Source organism: Zonotrichia albicollis, chromosome Z, assembly GCF_047830755.1.
Source record: "Zonotrichia albicollis isolate bZonAlb1 chromosome Z, bZonAlb1.hap1, whole genome shotgun sequence".
In the NCBI taxonomy this organism is placed as follows: domain Eukaryota; kingdom Metazoa; phylum Chordata; class Aves; order Passeriformes; family Passerellidae; genus Zonotrichia; species Zonotrichia albicollis.
Window position 1 is genome coordinate 21,830,165 of NC_133860.1, and position 26,630 is coordinate 21,856,794.

Consider the following 26,630-nt stretch of genomic DNA (forward strand, 5'->3'; position numbering starts at 1 on the left):
TTGGAACAGAGGGTAGGAATACTTCTGCAGATAAGAGTGTCAAACAGTGTCAGCTTATCTTAGTTGAAATATTCCACACAAAGCTGACTTTGAGAGATTTCCCTGATGAATGACTAATATTGATAAAAATTAATAGTCAAGTCTGTGCTGGTTTTGACTGGGTTCAGGTAGTTTTCTTCACAGTGTCTAGTATAAGGCTGTGATTTGGTTTTGTGCTGAACAGAGGGCTGACTTTCAGAGATGTTTTTGTTATTGCTGAGCAGGGATTGCACAGAGCCAAGGCCTCTCCTGCTTTTCACATCACCTCACTGGGAGGCTGGGAGGGGACACAGCCAGGAGAGGCGACCCCAAATTGACCAAAGGGATATTCCAGACTATATGGCATCACAGTCAGTATAAAGTGCGGAGAAGAAGGAAGGGTGGGATGTTTGGACTGATAGCGTTTGTACTCCCAAGTCACCTTAGTGTGCCGGGCTGTGCTCTGCTGGAAATGGCTCAACAACGGGAAGCAAGGAATTCATTCCTTGTGTTGGCTTGCTTGTGCGCAGGCCTTTTGCTTTCTCTGTTATAAACTGTCTGTATCTCAACGCATGAGTTTTGTAGTTTTCACCCTTCCAATTCTCTCCCCAGTCCTGCTGGTGGGGAGTGAGGGAGTAGCTGCCTGGCGCTGGGCTGCTGCGGGGGTTGAAGCACGGCAAACCCTTCAAGGCAGCGGTGAAAAGCGGCAGTGGGGAGCAGCAGCCGAAAGCCCGTCCGGGGCGCTCTAGGCGCGGCGTCCCTCACTGCCGGCCCTGCCCGGCCCGGCCCGGGTCCTCGCCGCGCCCCGCCCCGGGCCCCACTCCTCATTCGGGATTGGTCGCCGCTCTCCGCCCTGGCTTCTGATTGGTCAGCGCGGGCGCTGCTGGCGGCGGGATTGGCCGCGGCAGAGGCGGCGGGCGGGAGGCGGTGGCAGGAGCGGGCGGGGTGAGTGCGGCCCCGGCCCTGGCCCCGGCCCCGGCCCGGCTCCGCAGGGCGCCCATAAAAAGGGGCGGGCGGGGGCCGGGGGTACCGGGCCGACTCGCGCTGACCCGCTGGCGATCGTGGTGGCGGTTGTTTGTGCTGTGGAGCAGACGCCTTACTCCTTCCCTCTGGGACGGGCCTGCTGCCGAGGGCGGGGGCCTCAGCCGGTGGGTCAGGAGGCACCGCGGGCGGGCCGTGGGGGCCCCGCGAGTGCCCGTCCGTGAGGGGCCGGGGCCGTTTGTGGGCGCGGGGCAGCCAGCGGGGCGCGCAGCGGCAGGGCAAACACGGGCAGGCCTTCGGGGGCAAAGGGCTTGCAATTAATTTCCTTTCTATGTTGCTGGTTTGGTTTGTTCTTGTTTGGTTGGGGATTTTTTGTGTTTTTTAATTTTTCTCCCACACCACCGCGGCGGTGAGTCAGTACCCCGGGGAAAGGGGAGATCCCGGCCTGGGGTCTGCGCTGTGCCATGCAAGCAGCCGCGGGTGTCAGGAGAGCCACTGGCAGAGTGACATTGCTGACATCGCTCCAGCGAGGTTGTGAAACACTCACACTTCTCTCTTTGCTTGAGGAGAGGATGTCCGAGCCAGCAGAGCAACCCTCAAACGCAGGGTCAGAGGGAACGTGCTGTGGGCCCAGAATCCAGTGGAGATTTGTCAGTGTCTCTTCTTCCGCACGAGTGAAGTTAATTAACCTGTAGTTACACTGCCCGGGATGGTTCTTGGCACCTGTAGGAAAGCACCTCCTGCTGCACCTCTGGAAGTTCTCTTGAATGCTCGTGGAGAGCAGTGTTGGCTGTGGTGGAGCTGAGTGTTCTCAGGATGCCCTGACCTGCGCATGGGCTTTACTGTGTACTGCTCGTCAATTAGCACTGAAGCGTTTGGGTTCACAGCATGTCAATCTCCGTGGTGCACAGAAACTTAGGAAGTTTGTTCTAAGTTTAGAAGCTGTGTACTTTAGGGGATGTGTTTGAAAGCTTGTGTTTAGAGACTGTGTTTAGGTCCTTTTTCTATGCTGTAACATATTCAGCACATTTTTTTTCAGTGTAGTTCTTGATTTGCATTTGTCTGTGCACACAGTTAAGCAGTTTAGAAGAATGACTTTTGATTGGATTTTTGCCATACTATCTAGAAAAAAAATGTGTACTGTAGCAGTGAAGAATGGTGTCAGACTGTTAGTGTTCTCTTTAATGCAGAAATGAAGAATACAAACTTTATGGACTGAAATTTCATTTGGGAGAAGTATGCTTATTTAAAATTGTGTAAGCAAATGTACATAATAAAGTAGGTTTTCTTGTAGCTGAGTCAGCCTCTCACAGAATTTATTTTTCTCTCACTCACTAAGAAAGGAAGAAGTCTGGAAAAATGTTGTTCACAAAAATCTTTATTTTGAAGTTGCGTTAAAATGCAGGATGAGAAAACTTCTGTGAAATAGGCTTGTTTTTAAAATTTCCTTTGCTGGTAGAGTGAATGGCAGTGTAGTAAGGTGCAAGAGTTCCTGACAGATCAAAACCTCATCTAAATAAGAAATACTCATGAATTGTTGCCTTGTTAAGATAACTGATCCTAGGAAGATGCGTGCCTTTACAAGAGTAGTTTAGCATAGCAAGTGACAAACGCTGATAGGATGTACTGGATGACTTCCACAAACCCTGTAATGGATATTTGTTGCAAAAAGTTGGTCTGGCGTTGCTACCATTTTCACACAGTCATCTGCCTGGTGGCCCATAGTACTTGTTGAGCTGTGTTTGTTTTGATTATTGGATTCTTAGGAAGGCTTGAGTGAAATGCAAAGTATTACTGTGTTGTACAGCAGTAGGGCTGTTTTTGGGGCAGACAGGTGGTTGCGGGATGAGTCACATTCATTTGGCATCTGAGGTAATTGGAGGTATGGATGTTGTTTGGAGCTGTGACCATATAACTTACCATTCTCTCAGGGCTTGTCCTAATAGTATTTTGAATAGTATTCAAAATACTGTTAGGACAAGCCTTGAGAGATGAATTGTATCTCTCCATCATGTGAGAGTTTCCAGGGCCTGCACTTCCACCTTGGGATTCTTTTGTCATTTCTAGTTTGAAAAATATGGGGAACAAATTGGTTTTGATTAGTTTAATTCGCTGATATGGTAAAAAGCCCCCTGCATTTTAGTGGCTATGTGTGTAAACCCAGTAGAGTCCACTTCAGTTGCAATGGTGCTTCAGCAATCCTGTATCTCTATGTTTATAGGTTCTAAAGGGCTACTTTGCATTTATTTCAGTTGGAAAATGTGTTTCAAGGCTTCAGTTACACTGTGAAATAAACACTCAAGTTACAGAAACAACTTCAAATGTGGAATAAGCAGATAAACCCTGACTACTAGAGAAGGACAATGAGCTTGTGTCAGCCTTCTGTTCAGAGCATCCATGGACAGGGGCTACTGTGATTGTCCCTAAAGGACACACTCACCTGAAACAGTGTCTGGAACTTCAGCTTCTGTGGTTTTGATAGCCTGGACTCAAACAAAACTCACCATGCAGTTTATTAGGGGAATGTCCTGAAGCTCTTGTAGTGGTGCTGTGCACGTTTAATTCAGGGGTGGCCTTTGAGTTGTCAAGGTGCAAAATGCAGTAATTCTTACAAGAGCCTAGGTTGTCATACAGGCCACACCTGGCTGTCTGTTTATGTGGAGCAGGGCAATGACTTATTTATATGGGAAATTGAGGTAATTATTGATGAGCTCGTGGTAATGAGTGCAATACTGTGCTAGGATGACAGAGTGGATGGTCATGTAAATTGCTAAATGCTCATGTGTTGTGATGGGAAAAATACTTATAAATTCTGCTGCCAATGGCATTAATCATTCTGAGTAGTTTTAAAACAACTTTTCAAATTTTATTAATTTACAGTGTGATGTTTTTATACTAAATCCTTATGTAGCATTTCAGGTAACTAAATATGTGAGTGTTGAAGCAGAGAGAATTCCATGTGGCACGTGTCTGTGTGTCCTTAAAATTTTTTAAAACAGAACCTCAGAAGTTTGTGCTTCACATTCTGAAGTTCCCTGTGATTTTTATGTATTGCTGTAACATCATCAATATCTCTCTGCTAGGAGCAAAGCAGGGAAAAGAAAACTCAAGATCATAACAAATTTGAGATTTAAATTATGCCGTTAGTCGATACTGTAGAAAAGCGTAATACAGAGAAGTGATTGTGAGGGTAGATTGTGGATTATTTCTTAGGAGATTAGTGATAATTGGTATACCAAAGTGTCCTATCATGTCAGCTTAGTGTCAGAATGTTCCAAAACATTCAAGAGAGATTTCCCTGACCCAGGTGCTTTTAAACAGTAGCAAAATCTGCCTTTAGTTTTGATGGTGCTATAGTCAACTTCATATGTTAACTAGATCTTTATTCATTATGTGTCTGGTGAATCAGATATTTATTATTTGGAGCTTAAAAAAATTATGGTGTAGGGTTCTGAGAGTACTGTCAGGATCCTGCAGCAGTATTTTTGAGGCCTAAAATTTGGCTCCTAGGTAATGGATCTGTAGTATGCTTACATGATTGTAATAAAGTGCTTTAAGTGCAAAGTAGTGTCTTTTAAAAGGAGATTACAAAAAAAAAAGTACTTATACCACTCCAAGTAAACCCAGTGCAATTTCATACAGCATATTAATTGTGTAACCTTTTAAACATTTTTGAAAAGAGAAGAAGTGTAAAAGTAATAAAAATTAATTGTGATTTATCTTCTGTGTGAAAACAAGCAAATAGTTATAGGTAGTCACATTTGGAGGGAAAAACCCACAGATTTTCCACTCCATCCAAAAGTAGGACTGTGATTCCAGCCTGGGGGCAGAATAAATATCTGAAATTCTGGAGCTTTGGTTAGGGAAATTACTGTGGAGCTGGTAAGGACCTCAAACTTGTCAGGCTTTCCTCTTTCCCAGCCCTTCCTCCCAGTGATTCTTCACCCGGTGTTTGTTTGTTTGAATACTTTTCTTTGGGCTGTGTTTCAGATGGATATTTTTCAGCCTCCCCAGACAATCTGTTTGAGGGATACAATATCCTTACTGGTAGAAACATTTCCCTTGTGTCATTTCCATGTGTTGTTTCTATGTGTCAGGGAAAACAGTGATCTTTTTCGAAGCACGGTGTTTTAAAACTATATGCAGAGCATAAGCTCTGATTTACATTGTTGGTCAGGATACAAGTGTTACTTTTCCTGTCCTGTAGTTTTCACTCTAATGCAGCTCTGTGTGTTGCTATTTGCCAAAACAGAGGGAGGCAATGATTTGACTTCTGTCTATTGTGGTCCTCTGTAATCCTCCACTGCCCTTCTGCTTAGCTGAACATTGCCAGTTGTTCCCCCTTTAGTAATTCCCTCAGTTGTTTTATCCTACTTGACACTAATCTCTCATGCTTCTCTTTTTGAGAATGATTTTACTTCTTCACAGGTTTATTGGAATCACTTCAGATTCTGTTTCATGACACTTCAGGTGAACGCTCCTGTCTGTTGATTGGATCAGAGGCTTTTGTTACCCTTGAATCCAAGATAAAGAATTAAGTTTATGAAAGAAGAAGAGTTTGAAGTGCTCACTGTTCTTCAGGGGAAAAAACAAAACCAACAACAAAGCAAAACACCTCTAAACTTTGAAAAAAGGTTTAAAAGTTGCTTTTACTGCTTCTGATAATGAATAAGCTTTGATTACATGTTTTAGGTTCATTTTACATTAATAAAGACAGTTATATAAGATGATAGCAAGGCAAAACCACATTTTCTGGTCTTCTAGTCTAATGAATTGTATCTCTCCATCATGTAAGAGTTTCCAGGGCGGGCTTGCACTTCCACCTTGGGATTCTTTTGTCATTTCTAGTTGCTGTGTTTATCAGGAGGAAAGGAAGTGTTTTGGGGTCATCTGCACTGACAAAAGTAAAAGTGTACCTTTTTTGCTCGAAGTGTAGACAAGTCTTTTCATTTTGTTGATTATTCGCTTCTATTTGAAGTGTTTCACCTCCAGAGACATGCTTCCTCCTCTGGGAAGCTTATAATCAGAACTTAAAAAGAATACGAGATGTGAAAGTCATAAGAAGAGAGGAGAGATATGGAGGTGGGGGGTTAGTGTTTCAGTTTCTGTATGTCTTCCGACAAGTAGCAGGTAAAAATCACTACTTCTGCACTCTTAGTTTAATACACCTACTTAGAATACAAAAACTTGTGATATTGGGGAAGGAGGGAGATAAGAAAGTTTGCCTAATGATTAGCAGCACATAATAGTGTTCTGTATTAACAGAATAGATTGCTACAGGGACCACTGTTGAAGTTAGGCTTTTTATTCTCAAAGTTGTAATGCTACCTTTCTATGGGAGGATGGGGCTTGCTGTTACTTGGTTAGTACCTGGCATACATTGTCCTCATCTTTAAAAGCTTTTAGTACTGCAGTTGCTTAATCTTCCCTCTTGAGATTTAATGTGTAATTTCTGGTGAAGCTATTAGTTAGGATGAAAGCTGTAAAACTGATTATTACAGTGGTAAGACAAAGCTGTCAGTTTATCAGATCAAACAGAGGATTGAGGATTTTCATCAGGGGAATGAAAATGATGCATTCAAACCATTTACAGTAATGTGTAAGAAAGTAAAGACAACTGGGCTGAAGTCAGAGCAAGTCAGTATAAAAAACCTGGAAATAATGCAGGAGTTGTATATAGCAGACTGAAGCAGATAGACCCTCAGAAAATGGTGTAAAATCAGTACTGGAATGGCTCAGTTCTACCACCTGAACTGTGCTAATGCAACAGCCTGCTGAGCTTCTTAAAAATGAAGACAGACTTAGACTCTCAAAGAAAAAGATCTGGCAGAGCTGAGTCAGTTAATTCAGGCTGCTTTAGAGCTTGACAGCCAACCATTGCAGTGACACCTGAAGCTGCATCAGAGCAAGCCACCCGAACTCTGGTTCCTTGGCTGAAGTCAGCAGATCGCAAACATCAGCCTAGGAGGATTCTGTGCTCTTGTGTTGGTCAGAAGAGCCTGGATGAGAGGAGCTGTTCAGGATCTTCAGCTGTAGGAGGATGTTTAAGGACAGAAAGGAAGTGCCTCAAGTTGGTTGTTTGTAGCAACCTGCCCATTCAGACACCTCTGTATGGAAGGTGATGGCTGGGCTCCACTTATTAAGGGAGTTCTGGACTTGAAGAATTTTTGTGTCTGCTTTGTGACTTGTCCTGTGAATATATCCAAGGCATTTCTTTTAGAGCAACCACTGATACTTTCATGTATACACTTAATTCACTCTTGTTTGTATAGTGGCAGCACTTGCTCCATTTCAAGTCTGGCAAATTTTTTTCGTAATTTGGGTAGAGTTGTGAATTGTTTATGATGTTTATAGGAGGTCTTTATTGAGATTGGGAGTATACAGACAATGTCCAAAATAGTAATCAACTTCTTTCTTTTAGCCTTCATGTTGACTAATGCTTTGGTAAATGCAGAAATTTAATTATTTGTAAAATTAATAGTAATATGTGTAATATTAATAGACTGTCATAATTCAGAACTTCAGTTTTGCATTTATGGGACAAATTGCACGCAAAACTGCAGGCTTTTAGGGAAATGCAAAACAGAAACCATTTAGTATTTAATTGACAGGAAGCTGCTTGTTATTTGCTGGTGATCTTTTGCCTCTTTTGGGAAGAGTTTCAGATCAGTATCAGAATATTTTGATATGATCAGGGCTTTTGGAGGTCTATTTTTTTAAAATGTAATGTGAGAGGTAAAAAAATACAACTAAACAATATTCTAATTTAAAATTAAATCAGTAGTGGACCAGCCTGACAGCTTATTGAATTTGGGCTACAGGCTACTTGCAGCCTCAGGCAGTGAGACGGAACTAGATTGAGTAAAAAAAATTGACTTAGTGGAATCTGTAGCTCAAAGGAGAGTTCGAAATGACCTGTAAGGCTGATGAAAAGACAATGCCTGGAAAGCATGTCCCTGAAGTATATTCTGTTTGTCAATGTACTTGCAGCTGAGCTGATACTGCTTATGAAAATAATTGCTGCTGTGCTCTCAAATATCCTAGTGAGGAGACTTAAGTCATTTCTAAACCAGAGAGTTTGAGGAAGGAAGGTTAAATGGATTGGATCCATAAGAAAAATATTTGATTTTTGCTTATCATCCAGTATAAAGTTTTAAGCTGTGATAGAGCTGAATTTCTACACGAGAGTTTGCATGGGATAATGTTCTGTATGTTCGACTGAAAACAGTGTTGATAACACTGGGATGTTTCTGTAATTGCTAGCTGAGCCCTTTTCTGCTTCTCACTCCACCTTTGAGGAGGTTGGGGGTGCACAAGGACTGGAGGGGACACAGCCAGGGCAGTTGACCCCAACTGACCAGAGGGTTATTCGAGACCATGTGGCATCACGCTCAGCTGGTAGGGGAGGAAGGCTGGCCAGGCTGCTGTGGCTTTGTAACTGTCTGAGCATTGTTGGGTTGCTGGTGAGCAATTAGGGGTTATTTGTGTTGTTTCCTTGCTTTTATGTTTTTGTCTTCTTATTTATTGTTTCCCTAAAAAACCCCAAATTCCAAAACACCCCTTTATCACAGCCCGTGGGCTTTTTCACTTTTACCCTTCTTAGACTCTCTCCATATCGACTGGGTTGGAGAGTGAGTGAGCACCTGTGTGGTGCTTAGCTGCCTACTGGGGTTAGTCTCTGGTATATATGGTTTTCTGAGGCTGAGATTAATATCAGACCACAAAGTAAATTTTAACTGAATATTCTTTGCTTTGAGTATTAATCTGCTAGTGTATGTAGTCTGAAGCTTGTAAGCATTGTAAAACATTTAAATAATTTCAGTGTTAATCTGCCCATAGAGGCAAGAGAAAGAAATTGTGACAGTAGAATGTTGTTTCACTTATTTAAATTGAAATATTCCTCTCATTTTTGGGATTATTGTGTGCCTTCGTTCTGTTAACTGAAATGAAGTAATCTGTTTGCATTCCTGAGCACTGGTGAAAATTCTCCATTCTAATTATTTTCTTTTTTTAATTCATCTGCACTTATAAGCTTTCAATACCTGCAGGGCAGAAAGAGATGTAGAATACTGGTTCCATGTAAAAAATTTGGATAATGCAGTTTTAAAGAATTTGAATACTTTTCCTGCAACATGTAGGAACATGCAACATGTATTGATCAGAGCTGTGATTTCATTATGATTCAGAAATAGTCAGTTACGGGGGAGGTTGGTTTTAAGTTTTGCCCATTTGACAGCCAAATGAATTCATATATTTCTGGGAATAAATGCAGATGTATTTTTTTAAGATGGTAACCTAGAAAACAGTAATCATGTCAGTTTAACATGCATTCCCTTTTAAAACTTTGAATGTGAAATCCTGTTGTTGCCTTGTAGGAGAAAATATTTTCTGTAATTCATGGATATAAGAGAAAAAATGAGCAATTGTGGAGGATAAAGGATTTCTTTTTATTTCTATGTCAAGTGTTGAGATTGGGTCCAGAATGTGCATGCAAGTTTTTTTTACAAATGCTAGGAAAATCTGAGGAACATTTTAAAAAATTATTTGTTAAAAAATTGCAAGTATAGTTCTTAGAAGTATTTGAGGTTAACTTCACATTTCTTGGGGAAAAAAAAAAAGCTAGTTAAGCTAGTTAAATACTTCCTGCAGCAGAAGGGCAAACTCGGAACTGTTTCCTTCCAGCTTCTTGCCCAATCCCCTCTGGGCCCCTCAACCACATTCTGCCAAGCCTTTTCCTTCTGTGTAATAGACCTACTGTAAGAAGTCCCTCTCCAGCTCTCTTGTGGCCCCACGTTAGGTACTGGAAAGTTGCTGTAAGGTCCTCTTGGAGCCTTCTCCAGGCAGAACAGCCCCAGCTCTCTCAGCCTGTCTTCATGGGAGGGGTGCTCTAGCCTCAGATCACCTTCATGGCTCTCAGTCATGCGCTCCTGGACTCAAGAGAGCTGCTGCTCTTGTCACTAGTGCACAGGATGTGATGGAGTTGAGGAGATAGGAGGGAACAAAAGGTAACGGAGAGGAGAGGAAAGGGAGGTGACCAGGTTTCGGTGGTCAGGAGGACAGGATCCTGCCAGCGTCCATCTGAGCAGGAAATTCCAGTCCTACATGTAGCTCTGTAAATCAGTTTGAGATTTTTTTTTTAATGTAGTATTGTGGTCAAGAACATGGATGATTTCTGTAACTTAAGTTACAGTGCTACATTGTGAACACTTGAAGGCATGCATCTACTCTAATCTTGAACACTTACATCTGGAAAAAGGGGGATTTTTTTTTCCTTTTTTAAAATCTGTGGAAGAGGACAAGTTGGTTAGGATTTGGTCTAGATTCTGAGACTTTCTAGATTCTGCTACAGCCTATAATTTGCTGTCACTAGGGAGTGGTGTCCTTAGTGCAGTGTTGGTAGAAGTAGAGGAAGCCCACCACTCTGTCAGTGATTAAGGCAGCGCCTGTTAAAGGCTGTGTTTGTGAACTGTGCATTTTATGAGACAACCACTCCCATTTTTTAATCAGTGCTAGTAATCCAAAATGCTTTCCTGTTCATGATCCTTTTGAGGAATTGGGGTGACTCTAGTAATGCTCTGGAAGTATGGAGATGTGTATAAAAACATCTTCAGCCAGAGATGTGAATAATTATTATGTTTTCCCTATACCATAGTTATTTACTCACTAGTGTGTTGCTTCTCTAAAACTGGTCAGTTTTTGCAGAAATACATCTTGTCAGGAACTATTGGGTGTGCTTTGAACAGGTCTAATGAACAGACCTTCTGAAGCACTACCCACTCCTTAGGTTGAGTAGAAATGGAAGAAATACCTGAGAGAGGATATTGTGTTTCACAACTTCGTTGTGTGAAGGATTTCTTGTAAATTTGTTTCTGCATTCATGTGGCTAAATGCTGCTGAGTTTAAGCATGTAGGTAAATAAGTTCATGCCTCCATCTCTTATTTTTTAGATGTTTTGTATTTAGGTAGAAGTTAGCCTCTCCTGAAAACCAAATGTGACAACCATACCTCCAGTAAGTGGTGAAAACTTACATTGTCTTGATCCAGTAAGTCTTTCTCAGGACAGAAGAATAATAACTGCCTGCTCTATCTTCTAGAAACAACTGAATACATGATGAGGGACACGGTATGCGAGAGCATTATTTGGAACAAAAAATGTATTGCATTAAGTTTTAATGTTGTCAACATCAGTTTTTTAAAAATGAAACACTTGCATTCAGAGAGCTTGACTCTGTTGAATGGGCATCTGGTTTTGAACAATACCAATGTTTTAGAGAACAAAATGAAATTGAGTTGTGCAATTTTGTTGTATTTTTACCTTGTTTATTTCAACCACTTGTTTGAGAACAGATTTCTGCATTGCTACTCTGATTTACTAATTTAACTATTAGATTTTATTATGCAGATTTGGATGTGGCTGCTAGTTGTCAGCTCCCTCTGGCAGTCTGCTGATCAACCATGTTTTAATGAAGGGAAATTTAAGAATTGTCAGAGCTTGGTTGAAAATAAATAACTTGCTGATTGACTTAATAAAAATATTAACTACTGGCTGACTAGATAGGAAAATGAATTGTCAGTCCTGTTTTTTCTTGCATTAGTTGCCAGGATTTTTGTTTTGCAAAGACACCAGAGTTTTCACCTTTCTAAAGATTGCAAGAATGGTATAGTTAATAACAAAACAAGCATTTTAGGTTCTGGTTTTTAATGTAGGATGGGCAGGTCTGGACAAATACTCAAAAATATTTCCAGAGAAAATTATGTGTAATCAAACTACATAGAGCTTCATAGATGAATGAGGAAAAAAAAGGCCTCAGATACTTGCTATTTTTTTTTCTTCCAAGGTTCAATCTCTTTCATATGTCTCTGCCCATAGACACTCTTTGTAACTATAATGAAGAGATTAGTTGAACAGCCAGGAAATAAAAAATCTTTCATATTTTTCTGAAGTTTATAATACTCTATATTAATGGCTGCAAGTTTAATCTTCCTTGTCTTTAATGTTAACTTTTTAATTTGGTGAGTTTCAAGAACAGAAACTTTTTAATTCTGTATCTACTAAAGATTTAAAGTAACTTAGAGGCACACAAAGAAGTCACTGTATAACTGAAATAGTGAACTTCTAATTGTATTTGTACAAGCAACAGCTTTGACATGAACCCTTGTGTTAGATTATTAATCCTGATAATACTGCTGTATTAAAATCTCTCTTTATTACAATATTGGCAGCCTTTTTCCACCATTTCTCAAGTTCATTTTTACTCCTTATCCTGTATTTTCTTGGTAAAAGCTGTAAGTTTCATTAACATGAAAAACTGCTGCAAGAAGAAGCAGAATGTGGGCAATGCTTTGTATGGCCACACCTGAACATACTACCTCTAGCAGTAAGAATAAAGACTTTTCCCTGGGACTTTCATTTTAGAAGATGTGATTTGATTAATTATACTTTTCCAGACACAAAGATAAGCTAGCTAGAGCTGCTTGAATTGTGCTGTATTACCTAAAGGACTTTTCAGTGTAGTGCATGCAAATCTTTTCTGCAAGCTGATTTATGTGTTGCGTCAGATTTATTAACAGAGTGGAAAAAAAAAAGCTGGGACGTCCGGGATGGATTTTTAAAAAACCAAATTATTAAGTCTCTGTTATGTACTAAAAACATGTTAAGATGGGGATACAATCAGTTTTTGTCAATATTATTCAGTGTAGATGAAAACTCAGTTACATGCTTTCATAATATATGGGCCCAGAGCATTCTATGTTCTTAATAATCATATTGTAAATGAAGCTGAAGACTTTAGAGAAATAGAAAATTCCTTGATAGAAAAGTCTATCAAACTTCTAGGGGAGAGAGGAACTGCAAAGACATATTGTTGTTTAACAAGTATCTCTGTCTTTTTCTTTCCTCCATAATCTTGTGTAGCAATGGGCCAAGGACTTGGCAGATATGCCTGGCCCAAACCTGCAGGAGCATATCAGACTTTTACAGGTGGAAGAAGACATTCCTTTGTTGGGTTTAGACCGTTTTTGAATAATCAAGACATAGATGGACATCAACAGAACGACGACTGCAAACAATTAGAATTGGAAGATGTTCAGAAAGAGAATTCTTTATGTATGTACATATCTTTGTGTATGTGCCATTTTGTTGCAAACTGGGATGCTTGGGGCTGGAGGAGAAAGGCACACTGAGAGCCATATAAGTGGCTCATGTTATTGAGCCACTTCAATAACATGAAAAGTACATTTCCTGTGTCTTTAATTTGCTTTTATACTAAATTTCATTCTATAAAATATAAGTAATCTAATAAATCTGTATTAAGCTATGTAGTTTTACTTGAAGAACATTCATAATGAGTTAATACATTCTAATAAACTAGAAAACAATAACATTGTTTAGTTCAAAATATTTTGTCTCAATTAAAATTAAATTCACATTAAAATAAAATTCACATTTGGGAGAAAATGCCTATTCTAACATTCTGTTTAGAATGAGGCTGTGAAATATTTTATGCATCATGAACCAGGTTGTTCTCTTTGTCAACCATAGTGAAAATTAGTTTAAGCCTCTAAAACATCTTTAAAAGTTACTCTTTTTTTTGTGTATACCAGTTAGACCACTTTCTTTGCTTGTTTAATGCATATTGGATGTTAGTATTTACCAAAATGCCTTCTGTCACATTAGCATCTGAATAATAATTTAATAGAGGAATACAGAATGCCTTCTTGGATTAGAAATATGGACCCATTTCTTTGTCTGAGGTTTTCAGCTTAAAAAACCTTATTTGATATAGCTTTAGATCTTCAAAAGTGCCTTGGGGGAAAGGACTTGGGGGTACTTCTCAACACTGGCTGAGTATGAGCCATCAGTGTGCCCAGGTGGGCAAGGACACCTGGCCTGTTTCAGCAATAGTGTGGCACCAGGGCAGTGACAATCCCCTGTGCTGGGCACTGGTTAGGTTACAGCTCACGTGATGTGTCCAGTTCCGGGCCCCGCAGTGCAGGAAGGACATTGAGGGGCTGGAATGTGTCCAGAGAAGGGCAGCAGGGCTGGGGAAGGGTCTGGAGAACAAGTCAAATGAAGAGCAGCTGAGGGAGCTGGGGGTGTTCAGCCTGAAGAAAAGGAGGTTTGAGGGACCTTCCTGCTCTCTGCAAATGCCTGAGTGGAGGCTGGAGTGAGGCAGGTATGCTTCTTTCTGCCCAATAACAAGTGATGGAATAAGAAAAAATGACTTCAGATTGCGCCAGAGGAGGTTTAATTGGCTGTTAGGGAAAATATATTTACCAGAGGGTTTGCCAGTCATTGAAAGAGGCTGCCCAGAAAAGTGGCAGTTGTCAGTTCTTGGTGGTCCTTAAAAGGTGTGCATACATAGTCTAATGGTGGACTTGGCAGTGTTAGATTTATGGTTGCACTTGATACCTTAGTGGTCTTTTCCAGCATAAGTGATTTTATTGCTCTACAACGTAACTTTTTTCCCCCTCCTTCCCTTATAGACTATTTTGAAACAGCTTTCTTATTCTATTTTTTTTTTCTTTTTAAATGATAATGGTATAGTGCTGTTTTAGCTTTGTATTCAAGGGGGTTTTAATTTGTTGTAATTGAAGTGTGTTTACTGTTGTCCATGCTTCATACATTTTCTATACTTTCATCTATTGCCTGTAAGGCAGTGTTGAGTCTGGAATCGCGTCTCTATATAATGCTACCACATTTCTTTTTTCAGTTACACAGAGATGCATGCAGTTATTTTGTGGGTCATTAGATATATGCAGCTTAAGGGTGTATTATTTCCCTGTTCCCAAGTTGCTTTGTATGTAAATTAGTTTAATAACCAAATGCCTTTCCTTTACATGTGTTTGTGTGTATATTGCAACTCTTCAAATTTATCTTACAGAACCATTTTGAATTGATTTACTTTCTTTGTCTCCACTAGGCTACATTTTTCCCCATCTGCTATTATATTTGGGTGGGTAGGTATTACATAAAATGCTGCATATTTTCTGAATTAGAGGGTGCTCACAAGCATCGTTGAGTCCAATTCCTGGCTATAGGACACCCCCAAGAATCACTCTGTGGTGCCCGAGAGCATTGTCCAAACACTTCTTGCCCTCGGTCAGGCTGGTGCTGTGACCACTGCCTTGGGGAGTCTGTTCCAGTGCCCGAACACCCTCTGGGGCAAGAGCCTTTACCTGATGCCAAGCATAAACCTCCTCTGATGCAAGTTCAGGCCATTCCCTTGCGTTCTGTCATTGTGTTTTCCAGAGAAGAGATCAGAGTCTGCCCCTCCTCTTCCTCTCTGGGGTTCTTGAAGACCCCAGTGAGATCTCCCCTCAGTTTCCTCTTCTCCAAGATGAGCAGACCAAGTGACCTCAGCTGCTCCTTGTGTGTCTTCCCCCCATTGGTTCTTCACCATCTTCTTGGCCGTCCTTTAGACATTGTCTAATATCTTTGTATCTTATGTGGTGGTACCCAAAACTGCCCCCAGCACCTTACATGAGGCTGCCCCAGAGCAGAGTGGGACAATCCCAGCTGGTGATGCTGGGCCTGATGCCCCCAGGACAGGATTGACCCTCCTGGCTGCCAGGGAACTGCTTACATACATTGAGCTGTCACCAGTCTCTACTTGGGTCATGAGACCCTCTGTTATCAAGCAATAAATCAAGGAGGGCACTTCTCCCAATTGGCCCCTTTAGTACCTGCACCATGAAGTTACCGTCCAGGTGCTTTAGGAATCTAAGAAACTGTAGAAGATGGGTAGGAGGAGGTACTATTTACAATATTAAAAATGTGACTGGATTTGATCCTTAGTAACTTAATATATGTGACTCTGCTTGAGCAGGAGGAATGGAGTAGATGATCTCTAGAGGGGCCTGCCTACCAGCCTTGGCTCATAGCAATTTTGTGGAGGAGCTTCAAGATTCTAATTAGATACCGTATTATTTCCTAGAAGCCAGATTTCTAGTGCTGAGGGGCATAGCTCTCATAAGATTCCAGTGCCAGGAATTCACCTACCTAGTAATGGAGCCTCATCTAATGATTTAGATGAGATTTTGGACAAAAAAGTCTGGACTATTGTTAGGAGTTCAAAAATTACTTGAAAAGTATTGACTTTGTGGTAGCAGTAGTATAGATGTTTTTACCTTCTTTAACTCTTGCTGCTAGATTTGATGTTTATTGACCCTCTATGCAAGAGATGTTCAAGTGTAATATAAGTAAAATGCATTTGTGATGAAGCGGCTATTACCTGTAATACCACATTCAACCCTGCTATTTTCTTCTTAAAAGGAGTTGCACTCAAAGGTGCAGGTAAAAATTACAGTTCTTTTAGTATGTAATTTATAGTAGCAATAAGTGACTTTATCTAAGTATGGCAGAAGGCACAATTTAGCCAGTTAATGAATGGATAATCCAGTATGGAGAGAAGTGTTCTTTCAGTTTTCCTGTTATCTTATAATTCCCTTTTATATAAACAATGTAAAAATTCTGCTTGTGTATGTGTTCCTTTAATACTTTTTTCCCTATCACATCTGTAGTTGGAATTGTATAATTTAGATCTATTTCTGTAGGCTTAGTTTGTATAAATGAGAAAGTAAATATATTACTGAAGAATGAGTGCATCTCTGAGAAATGTTTCTATCACTTTGTACGGCAGTCCTAGTAAATTATCCCTTCTTTTTAAATGAGCAGTTGTTGTAGACAAGAATATTTCTGTTGGTTTTGGTTATTCTGGTGCATTCTTTCTTACAGCTTTCTCTGAAGATTCTAGTCCATTCGTTCAAGTTTCTGAGCCTTTGTCAAAAGATGCTGGCACTAGAGAACCTGTTTGCCAAAGTGCATCAAGCCAAACATCACCATTTTCTGTATTCTCTTATGACCTAGAAGGCAACCAAACCTCACAGGACCTGATGAATCCTTATGAAAAATCTGAGGACGCTGCAGAATACACGTCTGGAGGGCATAATGATTTGAATGGTAAAAATGGAATTGCTTTTGTAAACATTGACTCTTATGAGCCAGATAGCAGTGATGGAGAGGAAGAGGATGGTCTAGACAAATTTTCTTGGATAAGAGAAGCAGCAGGTCTAATTCAGGGAAGACTAGATAACATACTTTCTCAGTGTCAAAAAGACATGGAGTCTATTAATGACTTAGAATCCCGACTCTCTGCTTTCAACCACAGTATTTATAAAGAAAGTTGTGAAGAAGCAGGACCAATACCTTTGGCATGTCCAAACAATAAGAGACCTAAATCTGCTGAAGGTGAAGCTACACCAAAAATTAGCCTGGGTGATGACAGTTATGAAGCACAGCAGATAAAACACATAGTGGATGTAGGAATTGGAACCCCTGTACCAGCTGCTGATGTATTAAACATCTGTGATGGAGACTCTGACCAAGAAAATTCATCTGAACTAGTAGTGAGACCTAAAATTAGAAAACAAAATACTGCTAAACAACTGGAGAGAGAAAAACATCTCCCTAGTGATGATGAAGAGGAAAATGTTTCCTGGAGGAGAATTGGAACTGCTGATGTCCTGCAGTGCCATCCTGAGTGCCCCTTGAGAGGTGGCAAAGATGAGATGAGTTCTGGTATGTTCTTTCTCTCAAAAATGCGCACTCATCAAAAGAACATAGAAATAGACTTAAGAAGAAATGCACTAACTCGAGAGCAAAACAATATTCTAAGTGACAGTGCTTTTTGGAATGAGTTTGAAGACCACAACACACATTACTTAATGTCCCATAAAGATGATGACAGGTAAATGTTTTATTTTTGTATCTGTTTTAGTATTGAATCTTTTGTGTAAATGTGTGAAACTGAACAATATGTTAGCAGATGAGACATAAAAACTTAAGACATTTCAGAATATGATCAGATAACAAGATGCCAACTTTTCCTTTCAGTTATCCTTCACTCTTCTGGTAATGTAAAAAGCCTTTCTTTATGTCTGCAGTCAGAGCATCTTATCACTGAGGAATATTACTTGTTTATTTTTATTTCCTTTTTACTGAGCAGATAGAGAGTAAAGACTGGGAGACTTGTTCAGCTTTGAAAGTTTCTTTTTAGGCTTACTCTTCAGAATTAGTTTTTTGCTTCCAAATCTCAGTATTCTACATGGCAGCCTATTTATGTTATTGTCTCTTTTGAAAGAAATTGTTCTTCCTTGTAATATCTGAAGAATAACTTGATAGGGTGTTTTAATCCCATTTTAATGAAAATTCTTCAGACTACTAGGTGTTTCCAAAGTAACTATTAATTATGACAGTTTTAGATTTACAAATTGCTCCAACGTTGACACGAGAAGCAGTGTTCAGGTTTCTCCTGCTTTGAGCTCTTCAGCTGTCCTGGTTTAGGGCATATTTTCAAGGAAACTCCAAAAGTGGTCTCTCTAGAAAGCAGATCCAAGTGGCCCTGCCCCCAACTGATTCAGGAAAATATTTCCTTAGAGAAAAGTGAAAAAACTCTTTATTTAACAAGAAAAGTATTCACAAGAATAAAAAATGAAAAAAATATTAAAATTCAGAGAGTCCTTGTTGTGGAGTGTAACTCGGCTCCCCCAGTCTCTTAGTCCCTCCAGCACTGGAACGCAGCATCCTGGGCTCCGACAGGTGCGAGCTCCCGGTGTTTTTCTGGGTTTTCAGTCCAGAGCAGGTTTGAACAGTTCCAAGAAAAAGGAAAACCACATTCCAGGGAACTTCTCTGCCTTAGCTAGCTAAAAACTAACTAAAAGCAAAGGAGAGCTCTGTCCCGCTGTCCGTCCATGCCGCAGAGAACACAGTCCAGGAGCAGGAATGTGGAGGAGTGAGTGCAGTGCCTGAAAACAAACTGCGCGCTTCTTCTCTCCCGCCTTCACTCTCTGGAACGAGTCTTAAAGGTGCAAAACTTAACATCGAGCATAAACAGAACAGATGATTGGGGATGCAAGCGCCATACAATCACCCTAAGACATCATCCAAAAGACAAAATAATTTGGATAAACCTTATGTTGATTAACTTCTATTCATAAAATGTTAGCTTAGAACTCTTCACTATTAATTGGAATTATATAACTGAGCTATTTGAGGGTAAAAATATTTCTAACCTTATGAGATGTAGTAGTGTTTGTGATGGCTTTTTTCCCTCTTTTTCTTGCAGTTTGCTTTCATCTTGTTGATTCTGTTCCCACTTCACAAGACATGTCTTCTGGATCTTGATGTGGCTGTCTGTTGATGTACATGTGCTTGTCATTCATAAGCTAACCTGCTTTGTAGATTGTATGTCCTGTATTTTTGTAGAGAGAAAAGCATGAAAATTAATTAGCGTAAAATCTTGTCTTTAAAACTTAGAAGTCGCAGAGTTTTAAGTTGCCCCTAGTGAGGCACACTGGGGTACTGTGTTCATTTTTGGTTTCCACAGTTGTAGAAAGATAAGGAGCTACTGAAGAGGGTCCAGTGGAGGCTGCAGAGATGATGACGGGTCTGGGGCATCTCTCTTATGAGGAGAGGTGGGATCTGGGTCTGTTTAGTCTGGAGAAGATGGAGAGGGGATCTCACTAATGCAAATAAATAGCTCCAAGGTGGGTGCCAGGAGAATGAAGCCAGACTCCCTTCAGTGGTGCTCAGTGACAGGACAAGGAGTTATAGCAATAAACTAAAACACAAGAAGTTCTACCCCAGCAAGAAGAACTTTAGGTTGAGGGTGGCAAAGCACCGGAACAGGTAGCCCAGAGAAGTCATGGAGTCTCCCTTTCTGAAGACATTCCAAACCCACCTGAGACCATTCCTGTGTCCCAGATTGGACTGCAGAAAGGTTGGATGGCAGGGTGGCAAAAGAGTTGAACTGGATGGTCTTCAAAGGTCCCTTCCAACCCTGACAATTCTGTGATTTTTAATAAAGGTACTTGCAAATGAATCCATCACTTCCTTGTAAGGTTTGCTTTTCAAAAATTTTGATTAATGCATAGTCTTCTCCCTTTTTGAAATGCTGCTGCTAGAAAATTAAAATGCCATGAAGGAAGTGTAATGTATTCTACAATTGTAATTTTGGCTTCCATGAAACACAGTGATGAGTTATTGTAGCACGTCAAAAAGAAACATGGGTTGATTATTAGAAATGTTCTTGATGATGACAGTAACTCTACCAGTAAATAGGAATCATGTATTTTTAACTTAGAATCCCCATAATTTATGTTCTAAAACCTAAAAATACTTACGTTTATGAAATAAATTGTCAGTTAGTCTGTACAAAGAAGTAATATGATCACTCTTGAAAGGTGAAGTTTTATGTTTAAAGATTTAAACTATATTTTATATTCATGCAGAGCTGCATGAAAAGCTACATACATGTCAAACTGCATCCTTCAGGTCCGTTTTAGCTTATTCCCAACCCAAGGAGAAATTCACCTTTTGATTGCTACAGTGTGGGCCTCCACCTCACGTTTTCACTTCGAGGAGCTTTTGTGGTGTTAGCATGTGGAAGCTGTGTGGGAAGGAGAAAGTCTTGCATGTTTCTCAGAACCATGTATGTTCAAAGGGTGGTGGAAGGTCTCAGGGCAGGGTTGGAGGGAGGAGGATCATATCCATTAGCTCCATCCATTTAATTTTGGACTGTATGCCAAGTATGGGTTAGGAAGGGGTTCAGTCAGGGGGAGGGACTAGTGTCAGCAAATACACATGCAGATGCTAAGTTCATGTGCTATGCTTTTGGCAAGTGAAAAGTCTGTAACTCTCTAACCATTAAGTAATGTTCTGCACCCATGCAGAACTGAGCACAATTAAATCCCGAGTTCTGAAATATTTAATGTTCTTCAGTAGTTTAGAGTTAGTAACTTTAGGTATATCCTTTTCTGGTTTGAATTAGTGTTTGTGTATAAACGTTAAATAGAACAAATTTGACTAAAAGCAAAGGAGGAGTGTTTTAAAGTGTGTTGAAAGTCATTCTCAGATTGTAAAATAGAGACAACTAAAACAAGGCATGAATATTTCAGCTATATACAATTTAATCTAAGATAAAATTGTATAATATATATTAAAAAACTTGATCAAACAAGATAAAAACAAACAGCATTCCAAACCAAACTCCCAACTCAAAACCAAAGAACCAAACAGATCAAAAGGTTAAAAAAAGTCAATATTCAGCTTTAGATGGTGTAATGCATTAGATAAAATGCCCAAAATTAATGAATATTCTCATTTCCATCACTTTTCTTAGTCATCAAAATTGTGGTAGAAAAATTTATTCCTGCCTCAAATTAAAATGCTTGTATATAATCTTTGTCTTGAACTTCTTCATTCTTGTAAAACTTGTAGTATATACTATGCAGTTTTTCAAAAGCACTGAAAATTCCTTAAATTGAAAGTTCTACTGGCATACATTTGTAATATTCAATAAAGGGAGGAAATTAGTGAGTTTGTAGGTGGGGGAATAACAATACCCTTAAGATACTGGGTTTAGCAGATTAGAGAACTATGCTGTGGGTGTTGTGGATTGCTTTATAAAATGAGGTCCAGTAAGCAAGTTGGCTGTTCACATGTATGTTTTCTCTAACTTTTTGAAGTGACAGAGCTAGTTGACTTTTTTTTTGATTTTCAGTAATTGTCACTGTAGTGAGTGAGTCATCTAAGTGCCATTACCAATGGTAGCAGTAGTTTATCCTTCCTAAGATTGTGCTAGCACTACTATTTTGTTTAAGCTGCTCAAAGCTTGTTTATTGCCCTTTCCTATGTGGTGGCTGAGAAAATTGTCTTTTCAAAACTCCCTGCTGTTCATATTGTTTGGGATAGTGAATCAGATAGTTTGGAGTTTGTAATCCATTATATCTTTCTATGTTAAAAAGGTCATTCTGTATGACCTATATTTTCTGAGATCTGTGGCTTTAAATTTGTTTGGCTGAGAGGTAAGGCTAACATTGATTATTATTTGTTAATCAAGCAGTGCCACTGCTGCCATTTTTCTAATCTGGGAGAAAGATGTGTGTAGTGAGGCTGGTTTCTGTTTCTGAATTGTTTCCTGTACTCTACATATGAGGCAAGAGAAGAACAAAACATTTTTGCAAAGTAGTATGGGTAGAATGTTTGAATTTTTTTTACAGACTAATTTTCTTTTTTTTTTTTAAATAACTCTGTGCATTTGATTTGTAATGCATCTATAGATAGCACAAGATTAATTTCTCTTAGAAAAAAAGTTGCTGACATTGAGAGCAATGTTGATAGAAAAGTAGGAAATTATTTTCTTTCCCCTAGAGCAGTGTTTGAATTCATACTCTGTTACTTGTTTAAATTGCAGCTCAGAGTGCAGTGATGGAGAATGGTCTACATCTGTGCCCTCCTATTTTACTGCTGTGGAAAAAGAGCAGTCCTCAAGTGATGAAAGCTGGGAGACTGTCTCGTGCAGGGAGGAGCGTGACCCTGGTGTGCAGAGGAGCAGCAGTGGTGTGACAGAGGAGAGCACAGACTTCTGTTTCCAAGAAGAGTATGCCTTTATTTTATTGCCTAACTTCCTACAGCTTCTAGCATCGCCACTAGTAGGGTATTCACATAGCACTACATAGAATAGCATCTAAAAGCGGTTACCATGCTAGCACCAATCATTTGCCTACATCACAATAATCTGAATAGTTGTATGCATTTCAAATCAAAAATGACATTTCATGCAAGCAGTTCTTTGTAATGAAACATACAGAAACAATGGGAGTGTATTGACATGTAATATCAATATGGCTAATAGACTTAATATTGACTTTAAAAAGCCAGTTAGGCAAGTTAATTTTTAAGATATACATGTTACATAAACGTCCTTTGATACTGCATAGGACTCCTGGAAAAGAACTTGTTTATCTCTCTGCTTTATTGCTTCTCTTATTCCACTGCTGCTCCTTATTTTCTGCAGCCCTATCAGTGATTGAAGAAAACTTGAACTTCTTGCTTGCTCTAGTAACTTTAAACTTTATTCTTCTAGTCATTTAACTGTAGCTGCCTTTGCTATAAGGCAAAATTTGTAGCTATGTACAAATAAGAGGAACGTTCTTGGCTTTTTTTAAGCATTTAATATTGACTCTAGTCTGGATCTTTATAAAGCAAAGGCCACACTTAAGTGTTCTTTCAGCTTCTTAGGTGCAGTTAGGTGCTTCTATTGCTAAGCAGTCCTGTTTGTTGTTAATGCTTTTTTAGTATTCTCCACATTCTTGGGTCTTGAAGAACTAGTGTGACTTTATGAAAACTTTATAATAACTCATCTCTTTCAGACAACAATAATGGAGATTTTTAACTTTTTTTGATGTGAACAGCATAAAAATGTATGCATCTTTAACATAATTCGTGTTTATTTTCCCTTCTATAAGGAAAGTGGGCCTCACAGTCCCATGAGACTCTGCATCCAGGTGACTTCTGCTCCTCTAGAATATCCAGGAATGAGAGGAGTCTTTCTCTTGCAAAATAGCTTCTCTTGCAAGCAGTAGCTCTTTGCATTGCAGTCAAGCCAAGCTTTGCCATGGAGGCTGCTCTGGGTGTCAAGACAATCTTTCTCCGTCGTGCCTTTGGGAATTTGTAGATAAATAAGATGTTTACCACCAAATTTATTAACCCTGGCAGGGATGTTGTCTGTACTAGGGAAAATTTGAAACAAACTGTGTACTGTACTGCTGGCCTTGAGCATTAGACAAAACTTTGCCACAGAATCATGGGTGTTATTAGATTGTGAGCTCTGTGAATTTTTTGAATTTTTATGACAAATGCTTAATTCCTAATCTGTGACTCTGTAGTCTGGGAAACATGTCCTTTTAGTCTTTGTGTTTTGTTTGGCTATTGTTGCTTATATGTGTTTGTAAGTTCTCTTAGCTTTTTAGTTTTAGCTTTTCATTTATTTATATAAAGGGAGCAGGCATTATTGGAGGAAGGTGAAATTCCTTGGTTACAGTACCGAGAAGAAGCAGAAAGTAGCAGCGATGAGGAAAATGATCCAATTCGTGATTTTGTACATCTTGGATTCTTCTTGTTGGATGGAAATAACAATCTTGAGGATGACTCCAGTGTGAGTGAAGATCTGGATGTGGAGTGGAGGTATGCATTTGATAGCTGTCTGCTTTCATTTCAGAGGTTTTGTAGTTACTATTTTGTGTTCTGTATAAGATATCAAAAGTACTTATGGCTATCAGTATGCAGTTGCTTCAAGGACTAATAATCTCAGTTTTAAAGTTTAAGGTATTTCAAGTGCTATTTTTCAACCCCTTCTAATGAGAGAGAAGGGAATAGATTTGCTAAATCAGGCTGTGATTTGTGAAAATTGTGGTGCCCTAAATATGCAAGGCATGAGTTTATTTTCTAATGTAATTTTCAAGTGGAAGTGTAACAGAAATAAGGCAATATAAATGTAATCAGCATTCAAGTCAGTCCTATTTTATAATTGGTCTTTTCCTCCTTTCAAACTGGTGTAAGTTAGTCATTATAGATCTATTTTATTTCTCTGTCAAATGCCATACACTTATCCAATATTATAATAATTTTGAATGCTTCACTCCGTTTTCTGTCATTAGATTACTGAAGGATATTGCAATCAATTTATTATAAAAATGCTTCAAATACCAGGAATAAAGTGATTGGAGCCACATACAAAATAGTATAATGTATAATAGTGTAATGTGTTGGTTTAGAATGTGATAGACAAAAGGTTTTCCAGTGAGAGACATAACACATGCTCTCTTCTGGTTATTAAAATATAGACTTGAGGGCAGACATACCAACACTGTTGTTTTCACTTTGTGAAGTTATATTGTAGAAAAGTATAATAGGGACTAATGCATGAGAGTCCAAACTAGAAGTAAGGCCTGTATTGTTACGCTGTCAGACAGTAAGCTAGCAATGGAATTGTGTGATAGGGACAGAAGCTGTCTTTTAAGTGTTGGAGGTTGGCCTTGGTAAGCTTCTTAGTTACTGAAAAAAGGAACAAAGATGTTGATGATCTGTTAAGTTTGGTCTGCTGAACATATGCAGATCTGTACATCATTTCACTTGCGCCTGTTTTAAGATTTAATTTCTGAATTTCTAAAACAGAACTCAAAGGACCTGACACATGATGTAATAACAATCTGATTGTTAGTTGTAAAACAACTTAATACCAATACATATGAAACATATTAGCTGAACTTATACTCTTTCACAGTAAGAACTCCCATTGGGATGTTCTGAAGTATATACTGTGGGAATGTGATACCACTGTACTGGGACCAGAACTGCAGAACTGTCTCTGAGAGGCTGGAACTGCCCCATGTGGGAGAAAGCTTGTTCCAGCTGACTCCAGTGGACCCACCATAGGCTGGGGCCTCTGGGAAAGTATTAAGAAAGGATAAAAAACAGCAAGCAGTTGAGAGAGAAAAACAGCAAGTGTGAGAGAGAAATGAAGATAATGTGAGAGAAGCAACCCTGCAGACACCAAGGTTAGAAAAGAAGGGGGAGGAAGTGCTCTAGAGCCGGGGAAGACTGTGGTGGAATAGGTAGGAATTTGCTGATGGAACTGTGTCTGTGGCAAACACGTGCTGGAGTAGCTGATGAAGGACTGCAGCTTGTGGGAAAAACCTGTAGTAGCAGAGAAACAGCATAAGGAGGAAGTAATTGCAAAGAGGAACTTCCCTTGGACCGACCACAACCCCTGTTCCTTTTTCTCTGCCCTGCTTGGGATAGGGAAAATTAGAGGCCTCAAGGGCTAAGGAGTGAAGTTGAGCCTGGAAATAAAGAGAGGGCTAAGAGTAAGGAGGTTTAGTTTTTGACTTTGTTTCTTACCATTCAAATCCATTTTTATTGGCAAGAAATTAATAGAGCAGCCTAAATTGAAAAGGAACCTCAAGAGATCATCTGGTTCAACCTTTCAATTAAATTAAGGCTTTTCCTGAATTGAGTCAGTTTTGCCTTTGGTGATGATTGATGACTCATGGCCCTTATTTTTGACCCATGAGCTTTTTATCTTATTTACATGTCCACTTGAGGCAAGGGAGGGAGAGATCAGCTGGCTGGGTATCGGGCTGTTACTAACAGGTGATGTGCAATAATTTGATATATCCCGACTTTCTGTTGTAACTACTAATTTTGAAAATAAGAGCATGTTTCCTAACCCATGTTTTTCAGACTACTTGATGAGTTTGGTGATGGCCTAGGACTTGGTCAAGCCATTCCTTACATGGAACCTCAATTTCTCACATATATGGCACTAGAGGGACACTTAGAAGCTGTGGAGGTATTAAAATATTTTTGATGGTCTTATAGCTTTGATGTTGTAGCATAAATATTTATAGTTGAATCCTTTTTCAACTTAATCTGAAAATCAGGGGATTTTCAGATACTTTCCTGTGTTAGCTTGAACTTTTGGGTCAGCAAACATGAAAATACATCTTGAAAGTTCTTTTAAAGGATGTACTACAAGAAGTAATTTATCAGTACCTGCTTCTTTTAATATATTCATTTATTTGCTCATAAGGCCAAGAAAGTTACTAGTTTCTACCAGTGTAAACATATGCCGTTTAATTCTAAAGAATTTTGCCAAATTCTCTACATAATGAAGGAAAGCTTATCCTTGAACCTGTGCCTGTGAATTGTAGCAGCTTTTTTTTTTTTCAGGAGTATATTTGGATTCCTCAAATTTTTATTTATCAGTAGAAGACGCTTTCTGTGTTTG

General features: G+C 39.4%; 1 protein-coding gene across 8 annotated transcripts in view; it reads left to right on the plus strand.

Moving 5' to 3' along the window:
* The first annotated feature begins 852 nt into the window (after nt 1–852).
* The window catches only part of PJA2 (praja ring finger ubiquitin ligase 2), a 31,367-nt gene continuing 5,589 nt past the window's right edge, over nt 853–26,630 (plus strand). For 2 of the 8 annotated variants that reach the window (XM_005490425.3, XM_005490427.4), the window contains exons 1-6: nt 923–1,166; nt 12,914–13,105; nt 16,736–17,747; nt 22,254–22,439; nt 23,840–24,025; nt 26,084–26,192. In XM_005490425.3, coding sequence (XP_005490482.1) covers nt 12,916–13,105; nt 16,736–17,747; nt 22,254–22,439; nt 23,840–24,025; nt 26,084–26,192 — 1,683 coding nt within the window. In that variant the 5' untranslated portion in view covers nt 923–1,166; nt 12,914–12,915. Of the gene's footprint in view, nt 1,167–5,427; nt 5,634–12,913; nt 13,106–16,735; nt 17,748–22,253; nt 22,440–23,839; nt 24,026–26,083; nt 26,193–26,630 lie in introns of all 8 variants that reach the window. The other 6 variants (XM_014269443.3, XM_005490429.4, XM_074532999.1 and 3 more) reach the window with 5 other exon arrangements.